Below are 22,014 nucleotides of genomic sequence, written 5' to 3' on the forward strand. Positions count from 1 at the left end.
TAAGCAAATCACCAAATCAGTAGACACAGAATGAACACAGTAAGTTTCTCCCATCACCAAAATATCACTTCCAGTTTCATGCAGTCTGGTTTCTGAACGTATGTGACTTATTTCCATTATGCACAACTTAATAATTACAATTCGGGAGCACCATATGATATGAACTAGTTAACCAACTGCCAAGTGGAATACAACTATGAGTTTAACTTGAAACTGGAAGCAGCATTTAACTGTTGTGAATTTAGTGAAGTTAATGAACTTGTGCACTACTAATTTACACTCAGAAAAAGAATCATCACAAACCTGTTTTGATTGGAAAAGATGCAGAAAATGTGGTACTAACAATGAATGAAGACAAAGGCACATAAAGAGTTACACCCATCAAATTGCATACTGATAATTCTAAATAAAACAAGCACTCAAGAAATGAAAATCACAAAATCACACAAATTGAAATGAATATTACAGAACAGAATGAGTCAAAACAGAAAATAAGCAGAAAAAAAATTGAGCAGTCTTGGCTGCAAAATTATTCCATTCTTAACTCATTCACTCAATGGAGTTCTGGAAGTTTGCACTGCAACATCCAATGGGTGGAGCCTAAGTCTTTGACAGAATCAAATTATGTACTCACATTTCAAACAAATGTTCATATCTCTGGAAATAGCGGTTATGAAAGAAATATAAATTGCAAACATTTCAGCACAAACTACTTTTATAATGGTAGAATTCGTTAGGTTCCACATCTTAAACCGAATTTTATGTCACAATAAATATAGTAACTATTATATTTGCAATATTTTGTAAGCAACTTATAATATCTCAGCAACCACTCATATTACACACATAATGTCAGCAGCATTTTATTCATCTTGCTGAGAGCTTTCATATGAGTCTAAGGAATTCTGTCTGCGTTACTTGGTTGTTGAGATATTTATAAAAAATGTGAAAATTATATCTATATAAATTAATATCATAAAAACAACAGTTAATATCTATCTACCTCCATTAGACAGAAGTCAAATATTAATGCAGTTGAGTTTACCATTGTATAGGCTTTAAGATGAAATATTTTAAAATCTTGTACAAAGCATTGTTTTAGAATTATTGATGCAAATATGAACAAGCAATATTTGATGCCTAGAGGTGTCAGTAGGAGTTAACTGCAGATGCACCTGGAAGCATCACTCGAATGTAATGAGTTAATTTACTATCTATTAATTTGGTAAACTATCATTATCTTAGAAAAGAACAAAAGTACATTATATTGTGTTACTGCACACAGAAACAACAACTGTATGTCTGAATGACAGAAGTGTTAAAATCCACAACAGAGTCTCAGACATCTTAACAGTGAACTGCAATTAGCATTTACAACAGAAAATTCTCAACTTAACGGTAATGTTATTTAAAGCATTTTTGCAGGTGTTCCCTCTGCAGTGTGTGTGTGTGTATGTATGTATGTATATATGTGTATGTATATATGTGTATATATATATATATATATATATATATGTGTGTGTGTGTGTGTGTGTGTGTGTGTGTGGTTTAGCTCACGAGTTTTAATATACTATATCAATACCTAATAATCAGATGACTAACTTTTTGGAATACAGTGGCAATGGCCATATCAACTCAGACACCAGGAATATATCACATGCAATTAAGATGCACCTGCCCAATCTTGAATGTGATTTTTTCCCCTTTCTGTACACTACTGATGTCATTATTATGATAATCACCTTTAGAACTAGGTCGCTTATGCACAATATTTAAATCTCAGGCACACTGAGATTACACTTAGTTCACCAAGGAGAGTATTTTTTTCACTAAAGCAATGGTGTAGTTTCACTGTCATCTGTTTTATTGTATATTGAAATTGTACAGTCTCACTGTTATCTGTTTTACTACATATTGCACTCATTAAACAAAAGTGCATGAACAGATACTCACTTTACTTGGCATTACACCTAACACATTGATTAACAATCAGAAACACAACTCTGTACTTCCTTAGATAAGGAGTAAAAAGCACCAATCATAATAAAGAAGCAACTTGTGTATGTATCACTATTGCAGTCACTGTCACTGAATATGAACTGTTGAAATGCTCTTGGATTAAATACTTTTACTGTAATTTACATAGGTTTTTACAGGGGAAATAGAAAACTATACATTGCTAGTTATTGCTATTTATAGCATAGATCTGATGAAGCTCTGTCAAGGGTAAAAGCACTCACCTCTTGTTTTAACTTAATAAACCATAATTTAAACATGCAACACCCAGCTTGAATCCTGTTTTCTTATTTTAATAAGAATGTAAACTGATGTGCAACATGGAACTCAGATAAGGCATTTTGACAATGCTTTTATTTTAATAATTCACATGTCGATATCAAGAGTAATTGTTCCTGTACAACTAGTTTTCGCTTTTTATGTTTTCTTCTTCCTTAAGGAAAGTATTATCCATCCTTAAGGCTGTAAAACTGCATTTCTTCATTACTAGATTAGATTACATTGTCTTAAATATATATATATATATATATATATATATATATATATATATATGTGTGTGTGTGTGTGTGTGCGTGTGTGTGTGTATGTGTAAAAAAAAAATATATATATATATACATATATATAGATAAATAAATATAGATAAACATAGCTATATAGATACACACACATAAGCATACACAAATATATAGAATATGCATGCAACAAGTAGCAAACATGCCTTTGGTGCTGGATGACTAGATGGCTTTCGTTCTATTTCCATCCCAGGTACATGAATTAATTTCCAGTACTGACACTATAATGCAGCATAACGGGGGGAGGAGGGCTTTTGCTGTATGACTGCATGCGCTGTCCTTCGAATGTAATGTTAAAAACAAAAAATCATCTGCCAAGTTGGTAGATGCAAAAGACCCCACAACAACTACTGAAAAGAGTAGGAGTCCTTTATTAAATACCATGTCTATCATATTTACACATTATACATTATTTACAGTTATTTACACCTTTTGCACTTATATTCAACCATCTACCTAAATTTAATAACACATTCTATTCTCTTTATTTGCATTCCTTATCTCCCCCCAATTTTTTTTCCACAACCAAAATCGTATTTTCTTCAAAATTTCTGAAAATATCCATTTTCCATTAAATTTTTAATCTTTCATTTCATATAGTCTACATTATACAAAACATTTTATCTATGTTCTTGGCATATTTCCTCCTCTATTACCATAATAACCATATTCTGACATATCCATATTTATATCCTTCGTTCTTTTAACACCTTCCACAATCTTATTTTCACATAATTTTTCCCATAACTTCTTCACCCTTATACAATTTACATTTATCTCTTTTTCAAATTCACAACAATAACTACATATTCTTTCTATTTTTTACATAGCATATTCATGTTTGCTGGCAACTTCAATCCCCATATAAATGAGAACATAACTGACACTAATTCTTTTTCATACTTTGCAGGAGCTGTAAACACACTCGCTAAATATGCAATTTTTCCTAACAAAACAGGATTGATTAAATATGCTTTCCTCTCCCTTTTTTTAATTTCACCAAGTCTTTTGGATTTCTAATAGCATGACTACTATAATATCATGGACTACTATAACTATTTTTTTCACATGTATTTTTGAACTGTTGGTAATTGGTGATCCCATGTGATATAAACTTCATTTTCTATAGTACTTTGTGACTGATGTTTCCAATGCTTTCAGCTCCTTCAATATAATAATGTTTGCACAATCCCCAATGCAATAGTCTTGCCACATTATTATGCCTTTCAGTCCTTCTGCCATTAGTATAGAACAACCAGCAACAAGACATGCGACTGTTTCAAATTCTGTTTTACAAAACCATATATTAGTCTGTTTCTTCCACATTTTTCAATGGACTATGTCAACTAACGTGCACATAGTCTACTTTCTTGGACCACCAGTATTAACGTTTAATCTTTTGGTTTAAAGTTACCTCTCCTTAACTATTCCTGCATTTGATCATGATCAACATGAGGTAGTTCCAAAAGTTTTCTATAGTTTTCTATACTTGCAACTATATTTATGCATTTTCCACATTTCTTGCCTTCTCATTCATCCAATCATTTACCTTATATTATTTATTTTTTTTTTTGGCACATTCAGTTGCTGCCTGATTTTTATCTACTTCTGGTCTGATTTCCATCCTCTCTTGATGCCGATATGCTTCTGCTAGACTAATCAGGGAAGTCATCTCAGACTTATTCTCCTCATGATTTGAAACTTTCACTATGTTTGGGTCTTGTTGGGTCAGCAGCGATGTATACAGTCCTACGATTGCAGATCTATATATGTATTCAATTTCAAGGAGGCCCATACCTCCTTCAGAATGGAGAATATATAGTCTTGGTATGCACACTGATTTTATAAATCATATGTTGAGCATGAAACATCCTCCTTGTTTTCCTATTCAACCAATCCAACACCTTTTGGGGCCAGTTAATCACTCCAAAACTTTAAGTTTCGGCAAAAAGAGCAAATTGGTTTATAGTTGGACTTTGTTCCTAAATGTCAATGCTGTTTTCAGTATTCATTTTAGTCTTCTAAAATATTCCTGAGTTTTATTCGCATTTGTTCAGGTTTTACTGTTGATCTATCATCAGTTACCAAATATGGATATATTCGCACTTGCTCAAGTTCTTTTTATATCACATTCCTGTCCAAAACTGATGCTTTCTTGGTGCTGCAGCTTTCCTGTTTTAAAGATTGCTTTTGGACATTTATTAAGACCAAATGACATTCTTATATCATCTGAAAACATTTTGACCACTTCCAGTTGTGCTTTCAGTTCCTCATCCGATGAACTATACAGTTTTAAATCATCCACAAAAAGAAAATGTGAAGTCTTTACACTTGGTTGTTTTCTGGGAGCCAAATTGTAGCCATGACTTAATCTGTTAAGTAGACAGGTTAATGGGTCAACCTGCAACTTCCTCCTTTGAATTTTTATCTGTGGAATAATAATTTGTTCTTTATCATGGCTTAACTGCAACATGGTTTGCCACTGTTTCATGGCCACTGTAATGTAACTGATCAGTGTAGGGTGTATTGTACCCACTTTTAAGCACTCTTTTATCCATGAATGTGAGATACCGTCAAATGCTTTTTTGTAGTCTATCCATGCCATACTTGATTTTTTCCCTTTTCCAGTTCTCCATTATGACTTTATTTAACAACAAATGATTGTTTGTTCCATATGACTTCCTTTTGTTATCCTTTTGTTCTGTTGCCATCATTGCATTTTCTTCTAAAATGACTATAAACTCTGTCGGCATCAATTCCAGTGTACAGTTTATATGACATCAGAAGGCAAGTTATTGGTCTATAGTTTTTAGGATAGCTGGCAGGTCTGCTCTTAAGTAGGAGTATTGCTTTGCCTGCTGTTGACCGGGTTGGTGTCTGTTCGTGTGCACATATAAATATTTCTTACTCATGGCTAAATCTTCACGTAAAGATGTTAATACTTTTCATCCAGATGTTAGGTACTGCATCTGGGCCTGGGGTTTTCCAATTAGGAGATTTTCTTAACTTTGTTTCAATCTTTCTGGCTGTTATTTCATCCCATTTCATATCCTGTACCTCTGAACTTCTTATTCTTTCTTTTACTTCTTTTTTCCATTTAGCATCTTTGTTATATTCCACAGGATCTTCACAGATATTTCTCCAAAATGCATCTATTTCTTCCTTTTTGGTAGTTTTTCAATTACTTTTGCCTTGTTTCCCAATTCTCTATAAAACTTTTTTGGATCATCAATAAATTGCTTATTTCATACTTTTCTTTATATTTACGTGCATATCGTCTAAGTTTTTCTGCCTGTGCTGATATGTTTAGTTTATTTGCGATAGTGCATGACAGATCCTGATCTGTTCTGATGTTGCACATTGCTTTTATCACGTCTATCTCTCTGACTATTTTTGTTATTCTATTCCCTCTTCTATACTCTTCTAACACTGACACTTCTCGTCTTAATTGCTTTATATTTTTTTCTGTTCAGTACTTCCATGATAGCATTTGATTTTTCCCCTTCCTTTCCCTTACTACCCTGTGTTGTTAAGGTAAGACTACATGTTATCAATTGAGTTGCATAGCAATATATACTACTTAATTCTGTTATATTGCATGAATCTCTACGAACAGTCCTAATTACTGTGTTCAATTGTTTTATCACATTTCTGACTTTTTGGGTTTTATTGACTTTCTGTAGTCTATTTCTTTCATTGATCTTAATATGTTTGTCCATTTCTATTAAATCAAGCAATTCTTCTCTTGGATTATTTTCTTCTAAACTGAAGGCATATTCTTTGTTCCCCATTTCCTGCAGGAATTCTAGAGAAAGCTCCATGGCATCTTCCTGTGCCATATTCTCTTCAGTTTCATCTTGTATCATTCCATTGCTCTTTCATATGAGAACTCACTAGACTATCACTCCACAACATTGACTACATCAGAGTTGCCACAGTTTCCTGTTCATACCTTTGTTGTACAGCTCCAATTGAACTTTTGTACTTGTTTCCCAAGGAAGGCTCCAAAGTATCTTCACATGGCAACTGATCAGATGTTACCAGCTCCACTGGTTTCTCGGTAATATGGAGATCCATTGATCTATCCTTCTGTGATGTTATCAAGAGTTAGATTTTCTACACTAAATTCTTGACTTTGAAGGTAATCCATAGCCTCAGTTTCTATTTCTTTAACTTCTCCATTACCAATCCTCTTTTCACTTTTCCTCTGTTTTATTTTTTTGTATTGCAAAACTTCCCATATCTGTATGGCTTTGCCTGTATTTCTCTTCAAATATCTTTGGTGCTGTGCTTTTGATATTCATTAGTTTTGCTTTCTTATTTGCATAAATATTGCACCATATTAAATCCCCTTTTCTTTTCCATGTCCATATTTCTTTTTCAGATGTCTCCTGTTCTTCCCTTTTCTCCTTAGTTGAGGTACTTGTTCCATCATGCTTTAATATAACCTGTTAGACTTTGTACACTAAATCCTTCACTTCGCAAGTAGTCCATAACTTCAACTTATATTTTTTTAAACTTCTAACTTACTAAACTTATGTTCTTCGTTCCCTCTTTGTGATCTTATTCTTTGCATTGTGAAATTTTCCATATCTGGATGCCATTACCTGTATTTCTCTTCAAATACCTTTGGGGAGGGTTTTTTTGTACTGATTAGTTTTTCTTTCTCCTTTGCATACACATTGCACCATATCACATCTCTCTCTTTCCCATGTCCATATTTCTTTTTTCTACCTTTCAAAAATCTCTAGATTTTGTTCTTTATATTTTCACACTTCCTCAGTCTCTTCTTTTCCAAATGGCCCAAGGTTCCTAGGTCTATATAATGTTTTTCATAAATATTTTGTATTAATGAACACAATTTTTTTGAAGCTTCTAACAGTTTTTCTTGTGCAAGTATTTTTCTTTCCTCTAATTTGTCTCAATCTTTTTGTATATTTTCTGTCTGGAAATTCTGGGTTTCTTGTATAATAGCAACAATACATAATTTATTTCTTATCCTCAACAGTCCACTCTATCATCTTTATGGCCCTTTTTTGGCCTGTCAGTTTTTGTGACTTTTGTGTAGTACTACTACATTCTACAACAGGGGGCCATCCTCCCCTTGGTCCTGGCCTAGCCCCATTGTAGGAATGCTTCCATGTCTTGAGGATTCTATACTGTCATTTTTTTTCCAGTCCTGGCACCAGTGAGCCTACCAGAATTGGATATTTTTTTATCCTGGGTCTTAACCACCTAGCTATCTTTGTTATTTTTTAACCTACTTCTGTCTATGACATATGTTATATAAAATACAGTCAATATATCAGTGTCATCTTGGTGAGATATTGTAAATAACAGGGCCCACCACATGAAGTTACTCACAGATTTGAGGATGAATTAAATTCCAGCAATACTCTTTCCTTTGCTTGCTGATTTATCATCTCTCAATTTAGACCACTTAATCATCTCTCTATTTGGGCCCCCTTTCTTCCTTTTTAATTTCTCCAAATCTTTTGGGTTTCTAATACCATGACGCGAATGGACTCCATTCCTAAGTCAAAGTGCGATTAAAGTTCATGAAATTAGTATTGTTTCACTCTTTGATGTCAGCCAAAAGTGCTCTTCAAACCACCTGCAATGTGCCCAGCAATGAGTCCTCCTTCAGTTTATATGGAGGTACATGTATTGGTAACATGTCTAAATACGACTACAGACTGTTCTTTATAAGACCCATTGTTCCTATTACTGTTGGAGCTATCTGGGTATCTTTCTTCCACATTGCTCTCATTTCTGCTTGCAAATCCTGATATTTTATAACTTTGTGTCTCTCTATATGCAGGACACTGTAGACACTGGGTGTGGCGATTTCAATAGTCAATGCTACTTTTGTCTTCTTTTCCTGTGCCACTATATCTGGTTTTCTTCCTTTTTTAATGTCTCCAAATCTTTTGGGTTTCTAATACTATGATGGAAATGGACCGCATTTCTAAGTCCAAGTACGATTAAAGTTCATGAAATTAGTATTGTTTCAATCTTTGATGTCAGCCAAAAGTGCTCTTCGCAGCACTCACAGTATGCCCAGTAATGAATCCTTCTGCAATTCGTATGGGGTTACATGGATTGGTAACATATCTAAATAAGACTGTAGATTCTTTTTTATAAGACCCATTGCTCCAACTACTTTTGGAACTGTCTGTGTAACTTTCTTCCACACTGATCTCGTTTCTGCCTGCAGATCCTGATATTTTATGACTTTGTGTCTCTCTGTACACAAAACACTGTAGTCACGGGGTGTAGCAATTTCAGTTGCTGCCTGATTTTTATCTACTTCTGGTTTGATTTCCATTCCTGCTTTACACCAATATGCTTCTGCTAAATTAAACAGAGAAGTCATCTTAGATTTATTCTCCTCATGATTCAAAACTATTATTACATTTGGGTATAAACTCTGTCAGCATCAATTTCCATGTACAGTTTATACGTCATCGGAAGGCAAGTTATTGGTTGATAACTTTTAGGGTAGCTTTCAGGTTCATTCTTAAGAAGGAGCATTGTTTTGCATGTTGTTAGCCAGGTTGGTGTCTGTTCGAGGTGTGCATATAAATAGTTCTTACTCATGGTTAAATCCTCATTAAAAGATGTTATTACTTTTAACCAAAAGTTAGGTACTGCATCTGGGATAAGGGTTTTCCAGTTAGAGGCTTTTCTTAACTTTGTCTCAATCACTCAGGCCGTTACTTCATCCCATTTCATATCCTGTACCATTAAACTTCTTATTCTTTCTTTTACTTCTTCTATCCATTTAGCATCTTTGTTATGTTCCACAGGATCTCCCTATATGGCAACTTACATGCCCTCCAAAATAAAAACATATTATTTACCTTTTGAATTATATTATCCCATTGTTGCATTCTATGTAGGTCATACAAAATTTTATACCTAATACTTTTATTTCTTCTCTATTAAACTGAATACCTCTTATTTTACCTCTTATTCCTATGCCTTTACTTCTGCCTTTATTTATACTCATACCAATAGCCTTCAAATATTAAGTTGTTTAATAACTACCTCCCAGCCATTCTTTGTTTTTGTCATTAAAACTACATCTGCATAAGAAAATGTAACTTCTGGAGCCCTGTATCCTGCTATTCGTAAAGCTGCATTTATCTTACTAACAACTGTATTCATAATCAATGCAAATAAAATACTAGTCTCTGGAAATCTCAGTATTATACCATTTCTTATATGTGTTTCTTGACTTAACCAGCCATTCACCACTACCTTCCCTTTATTATGTTCATACACTGAAACAAGTTTTTTTTCTATTATAATCTTTCATTATATCCCATAAAGTTTCATGCAGTATCTTATGAAATGTTTTGCTCAAATCACCTGCCATTATTTTAACTTTGGACTGCCTGCTTATTATAGCACCTACAATTTCTCTCATTATCATCAGTAGTTCTTGACTTCCTTTTTTCCCCAAGTGATGTTTGTTCAAGCATTTTACTTTATTTTCTAATCTCTTCTCTATTACTTTCATAAAAATCTTATAATCTGCGTTATTTAAAACCATCAGTCTCCAGTTTCTTGCGTCCTTTTTTCCTCTTTTTCAATTTAAACTTCAAAGCTCCAACACCTTTCTTTAACCATTCATTTAATACTTCCACAAAATACTTCTGCTGATCTAACTTACCTTGACAGACATAATATTCAATTCTGTCAAGTCCTGTGGCTGATTTCACATTTACTGTCTATAGCACATTATTCATTTCTTCTACAATTATTTCTTTTTCTAACTCTTCATTATCCTCTTTAGTTATTAATTTTTTAACTTCTCACTTTTGTTTTCTATTATGTTCTTTTACAACCATTATTTCTTGTTGAGTTTTAACATTTTCTCTTCTCTCCTCTCTTTTTAATTCTCTTATTATTACTCTATTTTCTTTTACTATTTTATTCAAATAAGGTGCCACCTCTTTTTTCTTCCCCTTGTAAAAATACACTTAAGCAACATCGTTTTAATCTTCTCTTAATTCATTTTATATACCTTCAATTCTCTTTCACAAAATTCTTTCTTGTTTCTTACTACCTCTCTAAACACTTAATAACTTCCTTATATTGCATTCCAAGAAACATTTCTTGCATTTTTCTTTAAAACGTATTCAGCAAAATGGCCAGTTTTTTTGTAAAACACTCTCATACCTACATGATTTTTCTATAATTGTTTAACCTTTTCACTACTTTACCCATTTTCATATAAGCTTCCATTTCTTGCCAAATGATATGAAAATCCTGTAACTTTTATTACTTTGTGCATAATTTTCCAAATTTACAGAATAATCTAGCTTTGTTTTTCATTTACTCCTTTTACAGGTCCACTGCTTATATATATATATATATATATATATATATATATATATATATTTTTTTTAATTTTCAATGCCTCTGCTCTTATTTTAACATCAGCACCCTCTTCTATTCTTCTTCTTAGTCACAATTAAAATCCCACACTATTATCTTGAGGTTCACATTTACATAATTTAAAATTATTTTGAACATATCCCCTCTTTCCTTTATGTAACATATGCATAGACTGCAATAATTCAATAAACCTGTTTTTTTCCACCTCAGATCTACCACTGTTACTTATACCCAATATTACTAAACCATAACTCAAGATTCCTATGACTTTCTACATATTATTCTTATACCTTAACATGTTTCTTTTCCTCTATTCCAAATAATCTCACCTTCCCACAATTTTTCTACTTCTAATATAATATCCATATCAAGTGTTATACACCATTCCAATACACCTAACCTTGTTTTAATATTCTTTATACTGTTCACATTTACTGCTAAAATTCTCAGCTTTTTTCTTTTGTCTATAACTTAATTTCCCTTTTATCCTTAGCCTTCTTTGCTTTCTTTCATACCTACATTTTTAAATTTCCATTTCCTATCTTTTACCATTTTCCCAACAGAATTTTCTTTTCTCTTAACTAATTTCCAATTTATACCTTCATCAATCATTTCTACCATTTCTCCATCCCCTTCTTTTTCTATCCTTTTCTGTTTCATTTTTCTTCTCCTATTTCATTATCATCTGTTTTTCCTGCTCCTTTTCTTGATCTACTTCTCTACTTTGCTCTTGTACTAGCTATTGTTCCTTCCCATATTTTTCACCCTCTTTATCCTTATATTCTGCATTTTCCTTACAATCCATCCTTAAAAGCCCTGCTTGCTCACATTTCATACAATTCATTTCACATGTTTTTGCTTCATGCCTCACTTTACCACAAATATAACATTTTCTTTTATCACAATTATTAATTAAATTATCAGTCTTGCCACAAAAGAAACATGTTTTCAGTTATCCCCAGTATTTCACAGTACCTTTGTTTTCTTCACATTTATCACACTTGGAATATGTATTATTTTTTCATTTTCCATTTTTAAAACAACAGCACATTCCTAACCAGAGTCTGCACTGTTTAATATCTTAAATCTCCAGTAGTGAAGGCCTATAAGATATATGCAAATGACTCATTAAGGATATACAGGTGTTTGAGCTACATGGCTTCTGAATGTCCTTGATTTTTTTTTTAAATCTTAATTTTTTTAAATCTTAAGTGTGCTATCCCAAAAGGATTTATAGAAATTACCTATAACCAAAGTAGACACTAAACATGGAAAAACCGCAACTTCACTTAAGAAAAACTGATACGCATCACCTGAAGGCCTGTCCTTTGTTAATTAACTATCCTTAGCATGAAAAGACAGCACTCATTTTTTATGAGATCTACTGTTGTTCATAACAATATAAGCTACAGTACTTAGGACAGTGCACAGAATACATCAGTAAGGAATGATACATAACAAAAAACATAAGAGTGGTAGAATGCCAAATATTTGCTGGTGTAATGTGCAGTATAAAACATGGAATACTTTCAGTGAATAATTCATGACAGATTTACTCACTGTACAGACTCATGATAATACACTAAGAAGAAACACTGTGAAAGCCACTGTCTTAGTTCTAAAAATAAAAAAAAATGAATACCTGCATTTAAATCAGGACAATCTCATGAAAAGGGATCACAGACAGAATATGTTTCACCCTTCCTAATGAAAGTCAGCTGTCTGTGCACTGTTGGGAATCTACTGACAAGATCCAATTAGTGTTCTGTTCAACATTACTCATATGATTACAACTATTCAATCATTTCCTCTTCTTAAAGTAGTCAAACTGGAGGTCTCTTCCCATTTTAACTTACTCAGATTAGACACTCACTTTAAAATTATATGACAATCTGGTTCATTCTTCTCCAACATTAAAGTACAGAGATCCTATATATATATATATATATATATATATATATATATATATATATATATATATATAGTTCAAATACTGCACATTTCATTACATAAAAGCACATAACTGACAAAAAAGCAACATAATTCAATTATTCATTTACCAATATCGCTTTCATCTGTTTGGGTTTGCAAGGGAGTCTGAGCCTAACCCATCTAACCCATCTAACAACAGGTGTAAGGGAGAGGTCCAGTACTGGATATGACATCATTCCATCACAAAACACACAACACTCATGCACAGCAGCCACACTCCTACCAGCAATTGCTATCAGCATGTTTTTAAGATATGGAAGGAAACAGAAGAGCCACAGCAAAACCCCACATGGACTTAAGGAGGGCCAGGAACCAAATTGTAAACCAAGCTCTCTGAGGCAGCAGTGCTAACCACCAAAGCACAAAGTTACCTATAATCAGGACTGAGGAATACAGCATCATTAGTAATAAACTACTACGCAGAAAAAAGAAATCACAAATATACTGTCTTAAGTGGGTATCAGTGCTACACAAAGTACAAAATGCATACAAAAAAGCAAAATGATAAACAGTGCATAATCTAACAAAATTATAGCATTAAAAAGTCCTAAATGTATGCACAGAAAAGCATACAGATATCTGTTGATTACTTTACACTTAATTTACTGTGAATTGTAACTCAAACAATTCAACTGTTATGGTTTTATCCATCTTTGCAATTAAGTCAAACGGATAATGAGTTACAAATGTTAACATATATTTCTAAACTAAATTCAAGCCCTTAAGAGAGACATACAGTTCCCAATGAGTTTGGGTCTGCTGGGTCAGTTCCTTACATTCAAAGTAGTTTGATTAAATTATCAAAATAAAGAATGTATGAACTTATCAGTCTAGTTTTAACTTGCAGGGATAAGTGGAACCAACTGTCGGGTACCTTATTCTGCATAGAAACAAACAGCAGGACAGAGTAAACACAGTGGCCAGTGTTCTTCAACAATTCATAGCATTTATAAATATATACCTCCCATCAGTTGAATTTATTATCATGTATATCAATGACACCAAGGTTTTTAGGGACTAACATTGCAGTCCTAGTGATTTTAAAAATAAAATGAAACTTCAGATGTAAGCAATCAAGTTTCAAAATAGTCTTTTCAATATAGGAAACAGACTGATAATACATAGAGAGGCAAAAACTTCATTTTGTACATGTCTGTATGACAATTCCATATTGCAGTTCTCTGATTGTTGAAAGCTGTAATAGACTACTGCATGTATAATAAAACAGAAAGCTCTGAATCTTAATCTGATAACAATATGCAATTTCTTTTGTCAATATCAGTCCAATGATTTTTTATTAAATAAACTCTACAAAACACTTGTTCAAAAGTCGTAACATTGGAAATGAAGCAGAAACATGATTTGGGAGATGGAGATGAACAGGAATAAAACCAGTAACTTGGAAATTGACAAATGTGGGATTTCAAACAATAATTATATTTGTGAAACATGACAGAAAAAGAAAATATGAAAATATTCAACTTTCTTGACTTTGTTAAACTTGTAGGGGACTCTGTAGCATATGCCCTACTTTCATGTAATTAATGTTCAGACAAATAGGAGGGGAGAAAGTTAACTGTAAGTAAAACAATTTTTTTCTTAAAAGTAATATTTTTATAGTGCATTATTTTCTTTGCATGCTATAAAGTTCTATCACTTATTTTTAAGTGTAACAGGGATATTAATGTAAAAAGGTGCTCCTATTTTTTTTCCCTTATTCAGTCTTAAGAAATATAGGCACTGCAATCTAAAAAAAGAAGAAAAGTCTGTTCAAAAGAGCATGACAAACGAAAAAATTATGTACTTTTTCTCACTCTTGTATAGAGGAATGAATGTTTTAATGCCTTTAGCTTGATCAAGTAACAAGTTCTAGGAGAAAACAAGTAAATGAAAAAGAACATTGAATATTATAAAGCTTTTTTTCTAGCAAATAAATGCATGATTAGTAGCAATTCTGTATCTGGTCCTCATATCTCTATGGAGACAATCTGATAAAGAGAAATGGCTAGGAGAGTATGTTTTCAGAAAGCATTCAAGTGTTTTCCCAGCTGTGACAGCTATAAAAAGATTAAAGAAAACCTGACAGCACTTAGTAGAAGCACAAACTAAGCCATGCGTCTTAGCAAGGACAACCTTTCTTCTATATTAACCCAAGTCTGAGAGTATGGCTGTCAGTTTGGGACACATGTTCCTATTAGGAGGGTAACACTTCAATATCTGAAAATGTACATAGTTTTGTGTGCTAGTATTAATTAATAGGTTTTAGGGGGTACTGAGAGTGTATTTGTTTTTTGTTTGAGGGCTTCCAATAAAACAAAACATTTTGTAAAATATGACATAGGCTAAAATGGATATGACAAGAAACAATGGTATCGACCTGCCAAACAGTATATGCATGTAACACAAAAGCTGGAACTAGACACTTAACAAAAAAGCTGTTACACATAAAAGGTGGGAATAACTTTTTAGCACAATGATGCTTTCTGTAATGTGTTTAAATGTCAGAGGTCTCACAGATAAATACAAAAAAGAAAGAGTAGTGAACTAAATTCAAAAATGTAGAGTACAAACAGCTATACTACAGGAGATACACTTGGAAAGCACTGAACATGTGAATCTGATAAAGAAAGATTTTGAGGATGGTTATTCAGCTGAACACCTGGGACAAAGGAAAAGAGGAGTACTTGTATTATTTGCAAGAGGTGCTCCAATAGTGATAGAAGAAGCCAAAAAAGATAATAACGGTAGATTTGTAGTACTAAGGGACATATAAAACAGTGCATGACAACTATAAGTATCAATCATAGGAGGTTAGAAAGGATTGGGAAGAGAGACTGGATAAGCAATTCACAAGGAAATATTGGGGGATATATGTCTGTCTCCCAAATAGGCAACAAATCTAGAAGATTTAGGATTTTTGCTTGGAAATGTTTACATGGGTATTTTTATTTCTGAAGTAGACTCCAGAGAATGTTTCCTTGAGGTGTTATGAGGAAGAAAGAAGTAATTAGGAATAGATTTTCTGGGAGTGTAATACGTTGGCAGACTTTAAAGATTCCCTGTAGACTATTCTATCACAGACACTGGGTGAGAAAATGATTTTTTCTGAGCTATGACACATTACTGGAATTGCCTAAACATAGTTGGGCCTTGTTGAGTCTAATTATGGTGATTGCCAAAAAAGCAATTACTAGAAAATGGAAATTAAAGTCTAAACCAACTGTACTAGAAGTAGTAATAGAGATAAAAAAACTGGAATTCAGATCTTTAGAAAAGGGTAGAATCAAATTACATAGAAAAAAATGGGAATTGTGGGAACAATACATACAGGTGAGGAATGAGGTTTAAAAGAAGGCAATATTTAAAAGAAGGCAATATTTAAATGAGCTATCTAATGTTTGACTGACAATAATTCGGTGGATAAGTGATGTATAATGCTTGCATCTAAAATTGGGTTAAAATGGTTTGTGATACATAATGCTTGCAACTAAGATTATGTCAATATGGTTTGTTTTCATTTATATAAATGTATGATTGCCTATGCCATAAGTGATAATTTAATCAAAATGTTTCTTGTTTAGAAAAAAAAAATCACAACTATCACAGTGATATAAAAGCTGAAAAACACACTTCAGATTGGCTGGAAAAGTTTAATGCATGCTGCTGTTTACCATCAGTAGAAGCTTCACAAGTTGTTATGGTGAACAAGACCTTATGAAATAAGGGATGCAATTGTACATGCTACAGCTGCACAAAAACATTTCAGGGAAACCATGTGTGGAGGAAACTTCCACCATGCAAATTATGCAACAGACTAAATTAACAATAGCATGTTAAGGAGTATAACAGAGAATAGAATTCCATTTCAAGCCCTGGCGCAGGAAGAGCTTGAAGGGGGAGGGGGGAGTGAAGGACTATGGCACATTCTCCTCTCCCAGGAGTGGGAGGGGTTTGCACCCACTTGAGGGCGTGCTGATCAATACAGTCTCCCTGGTGGAAACTGATGAAACCACCACTCCTGCTATAACAGGAGAGGATGGCCACTTGGCATGACTTTCCTCAGCATCTAGTAGATAGAAACAGGGAGAAAATGAGAAAACATGCAAACCATCCATAATAGCTTTCTAAATAACAGCTCTTCCCATCAATCCCTGTCCCTCTGAAGGGAAATGTGTTACTCAATAAGGGACTGTTGGCTGACAGGCAGCAAGGGTTAAAAGCCTGCAAAAAAAAAGCCACTTCATCTGGAAGCTGGGAAAATTAATGGACCTGACAACTTGACAAACTCTTATAAAAGAGCAACCAAGAAATACTGTGGTTTGTGCACATCTGTGTGTGTGTGTTTGTATACATTTGAGACTAACAGCATCTTTAAAATGAAGCAACACAATGACAGATATCAGACTGAGTGGAAGTATCTTCTGAGAATAAATGAACACATCTGAAACTCCTGCTGAATCTCCCCATTAAAACAAAGTCAATTTGTGTTGTCCCCTCATCTGTATACTTGCTAGTTTCATTCACAGTGTGTGCATGTGTGTGTGTGTGTGTGTGTGTGTGTATATATATATATATATATATATATATACACACACATACATACACACACACACACACACACACACATATATACACGCGCGCATATACATATACATTTTTTTTGTCCTGATTTTTTTCCTGAATTCTGCTAAACTATTTACTTTATTTATGCATTTTATGCAAGCTTAAAGTAAAAATGAACTTAAGTATTACAGCTCACTACAAGAAATGTTCTACCAGTCATTTCATTATTTAAAATGTTTTAAACATTTCCTTTTTTTTTTTTTTCTAAATAATGGTTCATATGTGAATCATAAACAAACAATGCTATTGATGGAAATCAATCACACATATTTTTTTTTTTTACTTAAAAGGGAACTGAAACATAATTACTTGCTCTCAAGTTGCCTGCAGAGACAAAAATGCTAAATGGTGGTGTTTTTTTTTTTTTTTAAATAAAAGTTTACTTAACTTTATTCAGCCTATAGGTGAAGTGATTTTTCTATTTTGGTTTGGTTTTGTTGCCATGTCTGTGACAGGGTTTAGTTAAAAATTCTGATAAAGTAAGAAATGGAACCTTAAAGACTAAATGAACTGGTTTAAATTTACAGGTTACCTATTTAAGGATTTTTTAGCTCTTCTTTAAAGAAAGGGGAAGTTAAAATGTGCTCACAGTATCAGGATCCAAAAAAGCATACAAACAGAAAGCAAGGCTGATTCAATGAAATACCTGACCTGGTTAACAATTCTGGCCCACACACTTTTTCTTTCCATGACAAATTTTGCTTTCTCTCTTTTCAAACAGTATCATAAAAATTCCACCACTGATTATTCTCTTTCACTTTAAATGTGTGCCAATTAGAACACTAACTTTTTTCAATTAAACAGAATACCATTACTTTATTTTAGTCACATTTACTAAGGCATTTTTACAAAATAAATGTCAAAGTAAAACCTGATAGCCTACACAAGGGCAAAATAAATAAATACAGTTGGCAGTATAACAAATGTAAACATCAAAACAGACTATGCACAAAGTAATATAGTCAGAAAACTGAATGTCTTTCTGCGTGAAACATGGTTAAATAAATATTTACCTAAAAGGAACAAACACTTCACCCATAGTATCTTCTTCAAATTCCTGTTTGTTGGGTGAAGCGGATATACCTTGCCTTTATGAAGTCCAATGTTTAGTAAATCTTATTGATACAGGCACACAAGAAAGGCAAACCAAGAAGAAAACACTGTTAAATGCAGATAGGGCAAATAATCAAATGTTCATATTTAAGTAGTATACTGACAACTTTTATTCATCAGGCAAACATAAGCCACTGACCAATATATCATTTTGAATGTTATGACAACATAACCCTGTAATAATCTGTTATGCAAACTGCTGAGCATTTACAGAAGTCCTTGTCAAAAATAAAAAAAAATGAGGTACAAGTCAGTGCTATTTGCAGCCTAATCAATAACAACCCTCTACAGCTCACACTTATCTGCACATTTTTTGTTTCTGCACTACCCTAAATGACAGCAAATCTGTTTTTCAACACATATCAAGAACTAAAACGTCTCATTTCTGTACTGTATCTGTAGCTGCAATGAGTAACTGAGGTGAGCTTTAAACACAGCTTTCTGTTTTGATTTAAGAAAAAAATCTTTCTGCAAATAATGTCATTCTCATGGTCACTGATAACAACATAGGTCAACAGTAATATTAATATAATACACACAGTCAGACAAAGATCAAACAATCAAGTTTTAAAATGCTAGCCTACTGCAGTTACCTTTAGACAAATAGCAAACATTCTGACACATTATAAAATGTAATAACTCAAGGTCAGAAACTGAATGAATATAGTATTATGACTCTTCTGGCACATCTTTATTTTAAGAATATCTACGTTCCCTATCATCCACTTCCATAAAATAATAAATAAATAAAATAAAACCATAGCAGAAGGCTGCTGTATCTCTTGTTTAAAGAAGGGGTTGTTGGCAAACACTATGGCGCACTTCTGTTGAAATGTACACAACTGATATATGCATCACACAAGGCTGGCATCCAGAGCTGACAATGTTAATTTGCCTGAGAGCAGGGAAGTGAGATTTACCTTCAGAGCACGTTCCTGATTGTTTGCAGCAGTCAGATGTCTTGTGTTGTTTGCTGAAGCCTGGCTCTGCTCTTTCAGATGATGAAGCTCTTGTTCCAGTCGTTTACACTGAAAAAGGGAAAGAATCCACTTAACTCAAAAGCTAAGGGACATTTTGTTAACCAAAAGGGATGTATAAACCACTGGCAGCAATTCTGACTTTCACATATGCATATTTATACTATCTCTATACAGTTCACTCTATCTTTATCCATAAGTCATGCTCACTGTGGTTAAATATATACAAACTAAAAGGTGGTGCTGCGGTAGCGTTGTCGCCTCACAGTAAGACGCTGTTCGGTTCGATCCTCAGCTAGAGCGTCTTCTGTGTGGAGACATGCATGAATGGGTGTACCTTCGTTGACGGTTGTGCGTCAGAGCTGGCAACTCGGTATGTAAAAATCTACTGCCAATCATTAGCGGATCGGAGTTCCGCTGTGGCGACCCCTAACCGGGAAAAGCCGAAAGACACAAACAAACAAGCACTGTAACACCAAATGGGAATGTTTTATCATAACCATCAACACATGCAGATAGACTTTTAGTGCTATTCTCAGAAAATTAACTCACTACATCTGAGTGACGCCTCCAGGTGCATCTGCAGTTACATCTTACTGACGCCTCCAGGCTTCAAATATTGCTTGTTTACATTTTATCAATAATTCCAAAACCATACTGTGTACAAGGTTTTAAAAAAAATTCATATTAAAGCTTGCACAATAGCAAACTCGACTGTATTAATACATTACCTTTGTCTAGGGCAGGTAAAGAGATATTAACTGTTTTAATGATATTAATTTATATAGATACAATTTTCAATTTTTTCTAAATATCTCAACAACCAAGTAACACAAACATAACTCCCTTAGTGTCATCAGGTAGATGAATAAAATGCTGCTGACAATATGTGTGTAACTTAAGTGAAAGGTGAGATGTTGTAAGTTGCTTCCAAAATATTACAGACATAATAGTTACTGTGTTTACTGTGACTTACAAAATTCAGTTTAAGACCCAGAACCTAAAGAATATTACCACTATAAAAATAGTTGCTGCTGAAGGGTTTGACATTTATTTCTTTCATAGTCCCTATGATTCCAGAGATATAAACATTTGTTTAAAATGTAAAGAGATAATTTAATTCTGTCAAAAGCCTTAGGAGTTACAGTGCAAACTTCCTTCCTGAGCTCCATTGGAGTGAATGAGTCAATATGAAAAAAACAACTACTCATATTCTAAGACTACTATCTGTAGTTAAAAATCTGCATCTTTTAAGGAATGTACAGGCTGTTGCACTGTAGCACAACAACCTTGCATTATGAATAGGCAGTTACATACATTCAGGCATTTGCTGAAAACACACAAACATGATATTATGGATTCAAGATCATCTTATGCCTGGTACAAATTTCTTGCCTCATATTTACACTGGAGATAAGATACATAATGAAGAATCACAACAGAGTAAACACTCCGCTGAACCCTCCAATTCTCCCATCTTTGAATATAAGCACCATCAATCACTACAATAATAGCAGCATGCAAAGTACCCTTAACATGGTATGATTCATACTATCTGTTTAAACTCTATATCAAGAACAGTGAGCCATCCCCACCCTATACCTAATTCAAAGCATGCCTGTCACTTGCACTTAAACAGTAAGTTGCATTCATCATTAAGCCTCTTCAAAATGTTGATGGGTGCTCGTATCCCCCACCAGACAACCTAAAAGCAATCAGTGCCTTCAACTTCACCATCTAGCACTGACTGGTATACTCTCCCAAAAATGGCATCAAGAAGAGCTCCACAAGCATCCTGCACAATAATAGATAGGCTCTCAGAACCCTCAACCACCTGCAGGTGGCAGTGATCACTACTGCCTTCTTTTTTAAACAAATTGTTAAGGATCAGTGTCCCTTGTGCATTGCCTAATCCAGCCTATTAGCCTCTGGTGTCTTCTACTAACCTGTTACTTCTGCTGAAATGGATTGATGTGCTCTGCCTGCTTTCTGCAATCCTGTTACTGACTGCAGCTCCAATAACTCTCTTTCACCCAGTAACAATCATGGTCTCCCTCATTTCCACCCATCCTGCAATTCTAAACTTCCCAACAGTGAAGAGCCTTACCCTGTATGCCAGTTGGTTGGATGAGATCCATTCATCCCCATCTGTAACAGAGGTTTCTTTAATGTCCATAGGCCTGGTATACTAAAGACACACAACATACTGTCTGCACAATTATAACAGTCTTAACGTGCATGTATAAGAAAATTGCCTCAGCTCAGCATGTTTGTGTTTCACATTCAGCAATGCATACTTCAGTGGATTCCAGCCT

General features: G+C 33.8%; 1 protein-coding gene across 1 annotated transcript in view; it reads right to left on the bottom strand.

Annotated features, from left to right (window-relative positions):
* The window catches only part of MIPOL1 (mirror-image polydactyly 1), a 3,346,766-nt gene that overhangs the window by 1,641,715 nt on the left and 1,683,037 nt on the right, over positions 1 to 22,014 (bottom strand). The window contains exon 10 of the mRNA XM_044073550.1: positions 19,643 to 19,750. Within this exon, the coding sequence (XP_043929485.1) occupies positions 19,643 to 19,750 (108 nt within the window). The remainder of the gene's footprint in view (positions 1 to 19,642; positions 19,751 to 22,014) is intronic.

The sequence above is a fragment of the Protopterus annectens genome, chromosome 6.part0 (assembly GCF_019279795.1).
Source record: "Protopterus annectens isolate FY-2018-M chromosome 6.part0, PAN1.0, whole genome shotgun sequence".
In the NCBI taxonomy this organism is placed as follows: Eukaryota; Metazoa; Chordata; order Ceratodontiformes; family Protopteridae; genus Protopterus; species Protopterus annectens.